Source organism: Cricetulus griseus, chromosome 5 (assembly GCF_003668045.3).
Source record: "Cricetulus griseus strain 17A/GY chromosome 5, alternate assembly CriGri-PICRH-1.0, whole genome shotgun sequence".
NCBI lineage: Eukaryota > Metazoa > Chordata > Mammalia > Rodentia > Cricetidae > Cricetulus > Cricetulus griseus.
Genome location: NC_048598.1, coordinates 147,642,763 through 147,657,988, shown reverse-complemented (window position 1 = coordinate 147,657,988; position 15,226 = coordinate 147,642,763). Strand labels below are relative to the sequence as shown.

General features: G+C 42.1%; 1 protein-coding gene across 1 annotated transcript; it reads right to left on the bottom strand.

The window, feature by feature from the left end:
- Positions 1 to 3,516: 3,516 nt before the first annotated feature.
- On the bottom strand, positions 3,517 to 15,189 carry LOC113835711 (serine palmitoyltransferase small subunit A). The gene is made up of 2 exons (XM_027416319.2): positions 14,999 to 15,189; positions 3,517 to 4,273 (listed from the first exon to the last, which is right to left on the bottom strand). Exons 1-2 carry the CDS (start codon positions 15,108 to 15,110, stop codon positions 4,170 to 4,172), a joined length of 216 nt encoding a protein of 71 aa, XP_027272120.1. The 5' UTR covers positions 15,111 to 15,189; the 3' UTR covers positions 3,517 to 4,169.
- Between the last annotated feature and the right edge of the window lie 37 nt (positions 15,190 to 15,226).

Sequence of the window (15,226 nt, the reverse complement as noted above, 5' to 3'; positions counted from 1 at the left end):
CAGAGGTGACAGCTCACTCTGTGTGACCTGTGTTTCCAGGTCTGCCTGGTGGTCACCATTGCTCCACAAACGGTCCTTTCTAACACATCTCTGGTGGTGGCTGTTGCCAGGTGCAGCAGAACAATGCACCTGAGCAATGCTGGTGGCAATCCGAGTGGAGTCTTGATTGGCAGTGTGACACCAGAAGGCTTGCCCTCCTGGATGTCTACAGAAACCACCCACCTAGTTTAATGAGCTTTGTTATCACATTCTGTGGCCTCCAACCAGGAGTGTCATTAACCTACCAGTGATGAGGGATGTCCTTCTGTATGCTGTGAATGTTTCTCTCTTTGGTTGATGAATAAAGCTATTTCAGTCAGTGGACAGGCACGATGTAGCCAGGACAGACTACCAGACTAGGAGAATGCTGGGAAGAGGAACACAGAGAGTGAGTTTGGAGGAGACACCAGGTAGCTGCACAGAAAGCAAGAGGCTCGAGCATCACCGGTTAGCCAAGACCACACAGAGACACACAGGTTAATAGAGATGGGTTAATGATTAAGAGAGAGCTAGCCAATAAGAAGTCTGAGTCATCGGCCAACAGTTTGTAATTAATATAAGTCTGTGTGTTTATTTGGAACTAAACGTTTGCAGAACCGGGCAGGACAGAAACCTCCATCCACATGCTAGTCTGTAGTTCTTTTTCTCTAATGAAAAAACTAAACTTTTAGGTCATTGGAACAAGCCCATAAATGAGTAAAATCCTAACAAGCTTTAAGAAAGGGACTATCTGCCAGGGCTATAGCAAGAGTTCTACACAGATAGCTCAAAGGAACTGTCTTCACATTTGGTTCTGTAGAGCTGAGACCGAGGCTGAATAGTAGCCATAGCTCAAGGGATAGCATCGAGGTTAAGCTTCCAGATTAGCAGTGAGCCAGGCCCAGGCATGGACACAATCTCTGAATGGAGGTCCTCACTGGCCAGCGGTTCCGCTGCAGGCAGCAGACGAAGTTGTGAAGGGCAACAGCCATGGTTCCTTGTAAAGCAGAAATGCTGATGGAGCCGAGTCAGTTGCATTTTGGAACAAGACATTTCCATTTGACATCGAAGTGGATGACATTAGCGCTTCCTACCTGGTCTTTAAGTCCAGGTGACACATCCCAAAGTGGTGATATCATGTCAGAGTCACAAGGCCTCCATAGATCAGTCCAGAATAGAGTAGTATTTCAGAAGGGGCAAGGAGTGTCTCCGAAGCCTCCTGATAGAGGATACCTCATTTAGTCAGATTAGTGGGCAAGAACCATTAAAGACTTAATCTCGAAGGATAACTGGAGGCAGCTGAGATTTTACTCTATCTACAAACTAATCCATTAGTCTGATGTTGACAGAAAACTCAAGGTCCTGGAGTTGGAAACAAATGACTTTGTTATAGCTGTTTCCAAAGTATTAAGATTTTCTTGTTCTAGTTCCCAAGCCCCAGTTCCCACCAGAGCATGCCAATAGCCAGATGGTATCTATAATACAATAAGTGGCGTGCACCTAAGGGCTCCTCTCCTATGTCTTTCATGAAGGCCTTTGCTCCAAAGCAGGTATCTTTTATTCTCCAAAGCTCTGAGCAAACCTGCCCTTTGCTCTGGTGGGAGACACTGGCTGTTCCGCCATCTTCCCTATAATCTCTGAAAACATTATAGTCTGAAGGCAGTCAGTACCTCTCCCTGTGAGATAGACAGAAAGACAAGCAGAACTGTCTGATGAATCTTTAAGAAAGAGGAAATTACCTCCCTGTTTGTTATTTACTGACAGACAGACTCTTGGACAAGTTGGTGAGAAAGTATTTCCCTGAACAATTCTCAATACACACAACTCCTTATAACTCATCTTGATTTTCTATGACGGTAAACATACCTTTCATGAGGCCAGTGTTTGTGCCAATCATCAGTTACAAAAGGCAATTTACTAAATTCCAGCAAAGAATGAGAATAATTATGATGTCTGAGAAGATGGGCGGGTAGGCAATCTGGGTGCCTGTCTATCCTCAGCTCACTAGGGAGACATAAGAACATGAGACATCCACTTGTCAGCAGTTCTTTTTTTTTTTTTTAAGATTTTATTTATTTATTATGTATACAGTACTCTGCTTCCATGTACATCTGCACACCAGAAGAGGGCACCAGATCTCATAACGGATGGTTGTGAGTCAGCATGTGGTTGCTGGGAACCAAACTCAGGACCTCTGGAAGAGCAGTCGGCGCTCTCAACTTCTGAGCCATCTCTCCAGCCCTATCAGCAGTTCTTAATGGGCAAAAATGGGCATCGAGTGAACAAATCCTAAGTTAAATGCTCTTATTCATTTTTTAGTCTGAGTACAGCTCACAAACAACACTCAACTTTTAACTATTTCAAACTAAAGTAGTTACGTAGTCTTACCATTCCATGCTGTGATGATAAATACTGAAAGTTTGTATATTAATTGAAACCTTGGGGAAAAAAAAAAAAAACACTTCCAAAAAACCTATCCTTCAAATTCAGAGCCAAAACATTTTTTAAAAAATAACAAACTGCTGGGCGGTAGTGGCACACACCTTTAATCCCAGCACTGGGGGTGGGGGGACAGAGGCAGGTGGGTCTCTGTGAATTTGAGGCCATCCTGGTCTACAGAGTGAGTTCCAGGACAGCCAGGACTATTTCACAGAGAAGCCCTGTCTCAAAAATAATAAATAAATAAATAAATAAATAAATAAATAAATAAATAAATAAATAAAATGAAGCGAAACTGGGGCTGGAGAAATGGCTCAGCAATTAAGAGCACTAGCTCTTAATTTCCAGAGGACCTGGGTTCAATTCTCAGCACCCACAGGGCAGCTCATAACTGTCTGTTAACTCCAGTTCCAGAGGATCCAGCGCCTCCTCACACAGACATACATGCAGACAAAGCACCAATGAACACATATAATATACATACATACACGTATGTATGTGTGTGTGTATATATATATATATAAACTTATGCTAGAAAACATCTTAAAATACAAAGTGCATTTTCTAATTACTAAAACTTTTATGTTCAGATAGATATAGTTACTATTTATCTAGTCCTCTACCAATCAACTGACAAAATAACTACTAGGTCAATATTTAACAATAAAAAGATACACTGCTACATTCATTTTTTTTTCTTTGAATTTAATGAGTTTACATCAAAAAAATCAGTAGTCATTTTACATCTAAGGAATAAAAACCTTTTTAAAAAAAATACAAAGAGTGAAAGGATTTTTAACCAAATTTACATGTCTTTTGGTTATGGTACTGAACAATTCATCACATCTGATCACAATGTGCAAGTACATTTCACAGCACCTGTCACAGTGAGCAAACTAAAGCAAATACACTGTCAATATTGTCTCAGAAGGAACTGCTCTGCCTTCTGTGAAAAGCGCTACAGTATATCTAAGTATTACACAATGCTGCTACTGACCACCCACCCTCATGAGAATCATCAAAGTTGCTTGGAAATAAGTCCACGTAAGAATTAGATTATTTAAAAGGTGAAGCATTCCTTGTATTAATTTTAGCAAGATTGTTACTTTTTCATTACTAAGAAACACTTTAATAGTTTTAGAGCAAAAGCTGTTAAAGAGTCTAGAGGGCTAAAACCATACTCCTGAGTTCAAGCTTGCAGATAAATCTTTTGTAAGTAGTTCTCCAAGTATCCTCCCTCCCATCCCCAAATTCTGTATTGTGTCTTACAAAACTTTGGTCAAGAGTAGAAATATATCCAGGCAGATGTATATGCCATTCAATAGCAAGAACAGTAAAGCCCAACTAATGACCTTGGGTTTTAAAAATAGAAGGCAATTAAGATGTACTCAAAGTTACATTAAGAAAAGCTTTCACTGGAGAATATTGAAACAGTCACAAAGGTTAAGAAAATACTGATATCAAAGTACAAATGACTACAATGTTAAAATAGACAAAAGCTACTATATAAGAGCCTCTTTTAAAATCAAAAAGAAAGAACACAACACATGAGTCAGGATGATTTTCCTGTTCTACTCATGAATTTCAGTCTTTGTTAACTTATAAGGTTGGTTATGTTGACATCTGTAGAGCATCTTAGTCTGATGAGGTCTCATTCCAACTTCATAAGGTGGATCTTCCCCAGGAACCTCTGGATCCTGGTCACATCTTCGTCACTGTACAATCTCAAAGTAATGCAGTATTGCCATGATGTGTTGAGGCATGAAGACATAGCCGGTGTACAGCGCCATCCCCACAACAGAAACCAGCATTGAATCTGTGTTATAGTTAAGGAAACTTAATTTTCTTAGCCTATTCAAAAACTAAATCACACCGCTTTTTCAACAACTATCCATCTCTGATACATAGTATGTTTCACATTTATTAGGTACCTAGAAAGAATAGTGCAGAAATGGGGTACTTGCCATTACAACATCCTCAGGGTTTTTTTTTTTTTTTTTTTTTTTTTTTTTTTTTTTTTAGCCCGTTTTACCTCTACCGGAACCATGCAAAGTCAGCACTATTAATTACTTTCCCTGTTAGAGAGAGGTGAAAACATCAGCCGACTTAAAACTAAGTATATATAGTGTTCAGTCTAAGAAACAAGTGCACTTTGGAGCTGGAGAAACGGCTCAGCTGTTAAGAGCCCTGGAAGCTCTTCCAGAGGACCCAGGTTCAATTAATTCTCTGCACCCACACGGACGTTCACAACATCCGGTAGCTTCAGTCCCAGGGCAAGTAATACTGTCTTCTGGCCTCCCTGGTACATAGACATACATGCAGGCAAAATGCCCATAAAATAAAGGGAGGGAGGGAGGAAGACAGGAAGGGAGGGAGGAGGGAGGGAAATAAGTACACAGAATATAATTATATTTAATAACTTCATAAGGTCTACAAATCTAATTAACAGCTAAAAAGAATATATGATCTAGGAATTTCAGGTTTAAACTACCACATGGCAGAAGGTACTGACGTTGAAGTTAGACTGCTTCCATGGCACTGGGATCATAGGCATGCACCACCATGCCTGGCTTTTTACCTGGATGCTGGGGCTCCAAACTCGGGTACTTTACCCATTGAGTCATTTTCTTGGTCCACAGCTTTTTTTATGAGAAGACAGGGTTTAACTAAACAATCTGCAGACTGCAAACTAATATTTGCATAACAGTTAAGCTGGCCAATCTCTTAATCAAGAGTTCTTCTATGAGATGTTTATTGTAGTTATTACTCATCAGAGACTGAGAAAACAGTGACTTGTCCAGGGCCAGACTGAAAGCTGTCATTAGAACCAGAGGTCAAACCAAGACTCAAAACCTAAATGAACTTAGGTTCATTTACATCATGGAGCAAATTGTGCGAGTCCATCTCGACTCCATCTTGTGGCCTGATTCCATCTTGACTTAGGGTTACAGAGTTCAAGCTTGTTTTTGTTCCTTCAAGGTCTGGCCTAAGATGTAGCAACTAGATGTTTTACTCCTAATAACAGGATGTTGACATAGGGCATTGCTATTAGATATCTTGAATATTAAGGAAGTAATCACTCTTGTTTGCCCTCCCCTTGGCTTGGGGTATAGAAGGGCTATAAAAAATAAACTTGAGGCTTCAGTATTCACTGAGAGTCCTCCTGAATGCATCCTATGTCAAAAAAATGTGTCTGTCATTGCTACCTGCAATCTCTCAATCCACACGCCGCCCTCCAAGCGCAGACCAGACAAGTCGGGCAGGAACCCACAGCATATATTAACTGAAAAATCTCTCATCTTTTTTCTTCTAACTTTACATTGTACTTTCACCTTTATCTTTTTTGGGAGGCATGGGCTATTGAGGAGCAGAGTCTCACTGTGTAGCCCTGGCTGTCACTTTGTAGACCAGGCTGGCTGTCGCTTTGTAGACCAGTCTGGCCTCGAACTCAGAGATCCGCCTGCCTCTGCCTCCCAGTGCAACACCACACAGGCATCTCATCTTGTTCATCCTTACATCTCTACCTTTCTCTTTACCAAATCACCTCATTCCTTTAAAATGAATAAACAAATACCCACCTACTGACTCCCTATCATTAGCAATGATCTTCCCCCCATCATACTAACTACAGACATTCCTAAGTTTCCCAGTGACAGCCTATCAAACCCAATGGCTAACTAGGGCCTGGCTTGGTCCCTGATGCACTAAACCTCCTGTTCTGGGCTGGAGTTTCTCTGGGGTTCTCATCTCTAACATCTCCTGCGCCTTTCCCTGTCCATCGCTTGTGTGTAGGATGACTGAGTAGATAATGCTTCTCTTCCAGACATCCACTGCAGTGTGACCGGTTGGTTTGGCATGCTAGCTCATTTGCACTGAGCTTCATCCCCAGCCTGTTAATTTTTGTGATGCTCTGAACTATTTGCCTACCCGTCCAATCAGAAGCTTCTTTGATTCCTTCTTCCCACATTCAAATTACTTAAGACTTCCCAGTTCTCCAATCCCTAGAAATAAATCCCCATCTCATCTCTCCTCTCCTCAGCAATGAAAGATGATGGAGGCAGGCAGTATCAGTACTTATATGCCTTGTGTATCTGGATCAAAACTGGTCATCACTCCCAGAAACGGAACAAGCAACCATCAGTTCTGCCAAAGGTAAACGAAATTATTGAAAGCTACCTGAACTTATCCTTACAGTTTTTTTTGTTTTTTTTTTTTGGTTTTGTTCTTTTTTTTTTTCTTTTAAGGATTTATTTCTAAGGCCGGGCAGTGGTAGTGCACACCTTTAATCCCAGCACTTGAGAGGCAGAGGCAGAGGCAAAGACAGGCTGATCTCTGTTAGTTTGAGGCCAGCCTGATCTACAAGCAAGTTCCAGAACAGTTTCCAAAGCTACACAGAGAAACCCTGTCTAGAAAAACAAAAAACAAAACAAACATTTATTTCTAGTCTTCTGGGCATGATGGCCCACGTCTTTAATTCCAGCATTCTGAAGGTGGAGGCAGGCAGAGTGTGAGTAAACTCTGTAACTTTTAAGTCCAGGCTGGTCTACAGAGTGAGTTCCAGAACACCTGTATCACATAGAAGAGACCTGGCTCCAAAAACGAATGCTGAGCATGATGGCACATGCCTATAATCCCAGCACTTGGGAAACATGAAGATGGGTCTGAGATCATCCTGGTCTACAGAGAGAATTCCAGGACAGGACAGCTATGGTTACACAGAGAAACCCTGTCTCAAAAAAAAAAAAAAAAAAAAAAATTATTTTGTAGCCAGAGGAAGAAGCTGGCTCCATGAGCTCAAGGCCAGCCTTGTCTACACAGAGAATTACAGGCCAACCAAGGTTGTACAGTGAGACCCTGTCTCAAAAAAATCAGTGTTTGTGTGTTTGACAGGGGAGAGAGACAGAGAGACAGAGAGAGATCAAAAGAGGACAATGGATCCCCGGGGACCACAGTTGTATGCTGCCCCAATGTGGGTGCTGGAAATTGTTGAACCAGGTCCTCTGCAAAAGCAGCAAGTGCCCCTACCCACCAAGCCTTCTCTTCAGCCCTGCCATAGGTCCTCACAAAAGTACACATGTGCCATTTAGAGCAGGCCGGCTGTGATTTTCCACCTGGTGCTTAAATGCATTTCTTGGTCTGTCTCAATCTGTTCCAAACCTCTCCAGGTATGAAGTATCCCTGATAGGCTAGGGAAATGGCTCAGTAGGTAAACTGATAGAAACCAATCATGAATATCCAACTTCAGCTCACCAGAACTCACATAAAGCTGGGCAGTGGCACGGACCTGTAATCTCAGGGTTCTTCCGTCAAGACAGGAGGCAGAGACAGCCCTGGAAGTTGCAGGCTAGCTAGCCTACCTTTTATGGAGGCAAACAAGAGACCCTGTCTCAAAGTAGAAGGCATGGCATGTGGACATCTTGCACACACCAACACACACATAGTTTTAAAATGATAATAAATTATCTGTGACACTGTAAAGTACAAAAAGTGAGAGCTAGAAACAGCATTACTCTAGAGCATAGCCTGCCATCCTTACCTATCTCAAAACTCTATCAGTGTCCTAATCTATAAAATATAGACACATAACCTAGCTGAGAGTTGATGTGAGAATTAGGAATCCAGGCTGCTTTGTTGCAGAAGGCAACACAATCCTCACTAAAACTGTTCTTCAACTGTTGAACATCTGCCACCCCAACTCAGACCTGTATGGCATTTTCCCACAGCTACCTGCTACCAAAGTGTTATGATTTATACTATAATCTGGGGTGTCCCCAACATTCTGGCTGGGTTTCTTCTTTCTTTCTTTCTTCCTTTTTTGTTTTGTTTTTTTCAAGACAAGATTTCTTTGTACAGCCTTGGCTGTTCTAGAACTTGTTCTGTAGACCAGGCTGACCTCGAACTCACAGAGATCTGCCTGCCTCTGCCTCCCAAGTACCTCTGCCTGGCCTGGATTTCTTTTAAAAAAAAAAATCCTTTATTCATTAACATTTAGGGTCCTATTTATTTGGAGAGGACATTTAGTTACTACATGCAAACGAATGTACAAGGGCTAATGAAAAACAGCTGTAACATAAACATTTTATTACATTCATGGATAAAAGCCAATGGAACCAGGTATGGTGGCTAAACACCTTTAATCCCAGCACTCAGGAGGCAGAAGCATGTGGATCTCTACGAGTTCCAGGACAGCCTGGACTATAGAGCTAGTACAAGAACATCCAGTGATATATAGTAAGACTCTATCTCAAAACAAAACAACCAAAAAATCAAATGACAGGCTAGAAAGATGTTTCAAAGGTCCTAAGTTCAGTTCCCAGCAACCACATGGTGTCTCACAACCATCTGTAATGAGATCTGGTGTATACAAAGTAAATAAACAAATCTTAAAAACAAAATCAAATGACTGTAAAAGTATATATTTATAGGGAGCTTGCTGTTTCTTTAAGAGACATTAGCCAACTTTAGCTGGTAAGTTTTCAGCTAAAGAATTAAAACATAAAAAATAAACAGGTTAACCCAGAGCTTATTCCAGCAACTTAAAAAAAAAAAAAAAAGTACTGTAACAAAGTCAGGAAATGCTTTAAAGACAAACAAGATCGGCAATTAACACTGCCTACCCCAAACAGTAACACCCACCACCTTGCCATTCACAAGACTTGGGAAAACTGGAAAGTAGTTGGTCTCTAGGAAAGTCAGGATCTCCACTGGGGGGTGGAGGGAGGCGGCTCACTCTGTTTTACCAGGGTACAGCCCACTCCACTTAATGTTTTCTGTCTCTGATCACACTGCTCACATCAGAAAATTTTAAAGCAAATGGGTCTCTCTCTGTTTTGTTTTCTTTTTGGAAACAGGATCTCTCTGTAGCCATGGCTGTCTGGAACTCGATATGTAAACCTGGCCTAGAACTCACAGAAATCTACCAGCCTCTGCCTCCTAAATTCTGGGATCAAAGGCATGAGACACCAAGCCCAACACAATCTAATCTTACATTGGTCAAAGTCCTTTGTAAAAAACAATTATAAAATGCTATTTAACCCTTAAAAGTATCCTAAAGTTTGATGAGTACAACTTATTTTAAAGAACCATTTGAGGGAGTAGGGAAGAACATTTGATTGTTATCAGAGAATATTTAGTCAAAGGCAAAGCCCTACACAAAAGTAGTTGCCATAGTCTAGTGGTGGTGGTGCACACCTGTAATCCCAGCACTAGGGAGACAAAGGGAGGCAGAGCTCTGTGAGTTCAAGGCCAGCCTTGTCTACAGAGCTAGTTCCAGGACAGCTAGGGCTACACAGAGAAACTGTGGAGGGGATGAGGGAAGAAAGAAAAAGAAATCTTTACTTATTCTCTTGACCTGAAATAGCTGGAGATCATCCCCAGATCATCCCCAAAAGAAATGGTAAGAAAGCTTATTTGTCTCAAATGTCTCAACGGTGTCTTAATACTTATGAAACAGCATGTGTAAGGGGACGAATACTGTTACATGGTACTGTTACAGCTGTGTAGATTACCTGATCAGCCATTCTCAAATCACAGGAAATCCTATCAGCACCATAAGTTAGTGCTCTGGAGTAAAACCCATCCCCTGGACTGTTTACAGCTGGCTGACTCCAAGAAAGAATTGTTTCCACTAATCAAAAGCTATACACGGAACTCCTTACAAACGAAGAGAAAAAAAAAAAAAAAAAAAAAAAACGATGCCAGGAAGGTAGATGAAAGTGTCTGCTGATAAGCACTCAGGGGGTAAAGGAGCTTTGGGCTAAGCCCAGTCCCTGAAACCCACAAGCTCATAAACACACACACACACACACACACACACACACAGAGAGAGAGAGAGAGAGAGAGAGAGAGAGAGAGAAAGGTCATGCTGCTGAACACTGGGTATGCCCTGAAAAACATCCTCACCCTGAACTAAACCCCTGGAAATCTTCTGAAGCTCTGATTGCAGATACAAATTTACAAACAGATGTGTATATTCATTAATTAGTCTATTGCCTTCTAAAGGTTTAAAGGCCCAGTACTGGGGGAAGTGGTTTCCCAGGGTTCTGCTTCAGTCCCCATTTCTAGAATACCAGTTAGCTCCCGTGCAACTGGTTCTATATCATTGACATGGGACCTGTCTCTCTGTCTCTCCCTCTTTTTTGAAGGGGAAGCAGTTCAGACCCCCTGGAACTGGAGTTACAGAAAGGCATGAACCACCATGTGTGTACTAAAATCTGAACCTTTGTCCTTGTGAGAGCAGCATGTGCTCTTAACTGCTGAGCCATCTCTCCAGCCCCTCATATGGAATTTTTCATCTGTTAGGGAAACCAGATTAGAGGGCAACCACTGACAACCTTCAGCAGGAGACATCTCTCAGCTCAGCTGCTGCACAGGCAGAAGTCCTTTGGATTCTATTTTAAGAAAATTAGAAATTAGCATCTGCAGCAGAGCAGCCTCCAGAGACACATCTCTAGACTGGCCCAGCTCTCAGCTGATGCTAGTGGCACTGTATCCCATAAAGCATCTGTAGCAGCCTTAGAAACCTGACAACTAGTATTTCCACTCAACACTATCCATGCATTTCTAATGAACCCTGGGGCAGCTGCCAGCCACACTGAGCTGCCTACCTAGGCTAATCAAGTTGTCCCCCAAGATGACAATGATTGTTTCTGTTACAGCTTGCTTGGTAAGTTGCACAAGTTCCCAGTGGCATGCTAAAATACTGTTTTCCAAGAAACACTACTATCTGGGGATTGTCCAGAACATACATAATGCATGCTGGCCAAAATTTATGAATGAAACTTCTACTTATAACTACTTAGTATAAATATTCTTTCAAACACTCCATAACTATTTTAAGCATTCTAACATATACTCTGGCAGTTCCGAAACCTAGCTTTTAATTATTAAATATGAATAACTGAGTTTTCTGGTTTCTCTATGTAGCTTTGACTGTCCTGGAACTCACTCTGCTTCCCCAAGTGCTAGGATTAAAGGCATGCAACACCACTGCCCTGCCTCCAATTTATTCTTTTTATGTTTGTTTATTTTTGTTTTGTTTTGTTTTTAAAGAGTTTCTCTGTGTAGCCCCTGGCTGTCCTGGAATCCCTCTGTGGACCAGGCTGGCCTCAAACTCAGAAATCCCCAAGTGCTGGAATTAAAGGCATGTGCTACCCCCAAGGAGCGGGCCATGATGCACACCTTTGATCACAGCACTCTGGAGGCAGAGAAAGGCAGATCGTTTAAGTTCAAGGCCACCTGATCTACAGAGTGAGTTACAGGACATCCAGGACTACACAGTGAAACACTGTCTCAAAAAAACACAGACAAAAACTAAAACAAAACAAATTGGCCCAGACAGGGTAACAAATGCCTTTAATCCCAGCAGGTGGATCTCTGATTTTGAGGCTATAATAGTGACTTCCAGGGCAGCCAAGGCTCTAAAAAAGTTTTTTTTAATTAAAAAAAAAAGAGAGAGAGAATGAATCTGTTCTAGTTAATCTCAGAAGAGCCATAAACATCACAATACTCAAGGCTTAAGGAGGCCCTCAGTCATTGCTACTAACAAATTGTAACAAATGGCTAGTTTCACAAGCTGAAGCACTGTAGCAAACAGAGCAGGGACCAGTGCCTCCTAGGACTTCCCCAGACCTTAAGCATAATCTTCACTATCTTACACCTTTCCTAAAAGCTATTAAAGAAAAACATTATTTAAAAGCCTAAGGAGTACAGATACTAGATTTTCTAACATTCTCAATACAAACACAGTACAAAACAAACCAAAGCTTAGAAACTGGAACTGAGGAAATAATCTCCCAGGAAGTTTGCAACAATCCAGTTAGAGAACTACTTCCGGTCTTCTAACAAGGATCTGAGAACTGTCCCTGGGCTACCTAGTCTTCCCATCCCCCTCCTCATACCCTCCCACCTACTTCAATCTCAAGAGAGAACACTTGGGGAGAGGAGGGGGCATGACTCCACACATAGAACCTCTAACACAGCAAAGAAGGGATAATAACTTAGGTTTTACTTTCATTCAGATAACAGACATCTGGCACAACCCCAAGCCATCTATTTACTCACCCAAAGGAAAACAGGAGTGTTTATTTTAACACAATGTTTTTTGGTTGGTTTGGTTTTGTGGTTTGGGGGGGACAGGGTTTTATGAAGCCAAGGCTAGCTTCAAACTCACCATGTAGCTGAAGCTAGCCCTGAAGTTCTGATGCTCCTGCGGTTAGCTACCTCCCCTAGTTCTAGGACTGCAGGCATGCACCACTGCATCTAGCTATGGACACAATAATTTGAACAGAAGGAAAAAAAAAAAAAGGCAGCTTTTTTTTTCTGATAGAAATTAAAGCTGATTTTTTTTTTCCTATTGGCTTCACCGTGCAGTCTGGTTTTGCAGTTATGCAATGAACATTTTCTATGAATTGTAAGAAAATCATTTTAACAAAAGTATACAGTTAAAAAAGTAACAAAAAATAATTTTTGTTAAAACAATTTTAACAAAAGTATTAAAATATATGTATAAATAAATTCTTTCTAGCTATCTACAAGACTCCTATGTCAACATAAATGAGCAAGGGAATCCATCATCCACCTTTTTTTCCTTTGAAGGGTTACATACACCAACTGTCTGAAGACCACTACACTATGTGATCTCGAATAATGATGCTGTTGCTACAGCTGCTGTTTTTGGAGACAGGGTTCACTAAGATTCTGTTTCATCCAGTTAGCCCTCCCTGGTACTAGGAAAGAGCATCCATTCCTGCAGAAGGAAAATCCAAAGGTAACAGCAGAAAATACACAACAGCAAACATGGTGGCCCACACCATACCAGCACTCAAAAGGCTAAGAGAGGAGGATGACTTTGAGTTTGAGGCAAGTTTGGCCACATAGCTTGGCCAAACACAAGCTTGGATGCATAGCTAGATCCAATTAGTCAAAAACACCAAAACCAAAATCTACTGAGGTTTCCCTTCATAATTTCTCTGTCTTCAAAACAGGACACTATTTCTACTAAAACATAGCACAGAAAAATCTTAATATTGTTGCCACTGTAGTATTTATCCATAAACCAACAAATGTTTTGACGTATACATGTCCACACTAAGCTTTACCATCAACCTCTGACTTAAAGAGTTTCAAACTTTACCCCATTTTCTTTTCTTTTCTTTCTTTCTTTTCTTTCTTTCCTTCCTTCCTTCCTTTGAGTTTTGCTATGTAACCCTGGTTTGCCTGGTCCTTGGCTATGTATTATGTAGCCCAGGCTGCCTTGAACTCCCAGCAACCCTCTTGAACGTTGCAATCAGTTATGAACCACCACATTAGGCTTTCATTATTGTTATTTTGACATTGTTTAATTTCCAGTCAAGATTACCTGCTACTATTGAGAAGCTCCAATAAAACATGTATTTAAATGTACATTTTACCTGACCTACAAAATCCAGAGACAGAACTAAAGCTACAAAACACACAATACAGAAAATCAGCAACTTTATATTCCAAACCCCCAAATATGCATTCTGGTTATTAAATTCTAGGTTAGAAAAGAAATACCAATGGTAATAAAATGTCTTGCAAGCAGCTAAAATTTTTCAAGAGTCAGCTCCAAACAACTTCATGCTACTTCAACACCGGCACCCTTGATAAAAGGCAGAGCCAGCGCTACCTCAGTCATCAGAATGCAACAGTGCATGTGTGAAGTTGTTCCTAAGGAAGCTAAACCACATCAGAAAGCTGAGCCTTGACGAAATGAACACGTGATGTGAAATAATTCAGATTTTATTAAGGAGAGGGGACTGGAAGAAAGAAAGAATGCATTGTTAGTATTTAGTCCACAGGAATAATATCAGAGGATATCAAAATAGACATTGGGAGCCAACAAACATCCCAGACATCACAACCTTGAGCTGTTCATTGGGGCTGTCAAAATTAGGTGAGGTAAGGTATACACGAAATGCTCAGCAAAGTCGTCACTCAACAGTTCTTATTTATAAACTACACAACAAAGCACAGGTTGAAACCCCACCTACAACTAACCACAAATCTGTCCCGGGCACAGTTTGTATTTACGATGCAAAGAAATCATAAATAAATCCCACTTTCTAAACTGCCATCTTGAAGATCAAAAAGGCCTGCCAGGAACTTATAAACTGCTTTCCAAAACTGTATGAGAGTGTCACGACCACGTCCTCACAACCTGGTGAACTGGTTAGAGTTCTGTAGCTCCAAAGCCAATCAAATCAGGAATAGCTAAAGGGTCAAAGACGCCCAAGCCTGGAGCGATTTGCTCAACCAGCATCATCCCTGCCTCCTACCAGGGGACTGAAGCAAAAGGCAGGCGCGGCCGAAGCGGGGCAGGAAGCACCAGGGGAGACGTCGCCCTCCGGACGGCCTGCAGAAATCAGGATGCCACCACCTTGGGCAGGGGAATTGCGCCCTACACCCGGATCTCCGCGGTTTCACCTCCCCTGGCCCTAAGACCCCCGCCCCACTCCACCCCCACCCCCCAGCGCGCGTGCCCCTCCAAGCCCCGGCCAGGCCAGGCAACACAGGATACTGAACACGGTCCGCTCCCAGGGTTCCAGCATGTAGAGCGCCGTGACCAGCAGGTACTGGTAGTAGAACCAGGACATCTGCTTCCAGGCCCGCGCCAGCCCCATGCCCGCCATGCGCCTCCCGCGATGCAGCAGCGTCAGGCCGGCCGGCGGCCCGCTCACCTCCTAAAGCCCCAGGCCTCGGGGCCCGCCCGCCACCACCCTGCGCCCATTGGCCCTGCTGGCTCCGC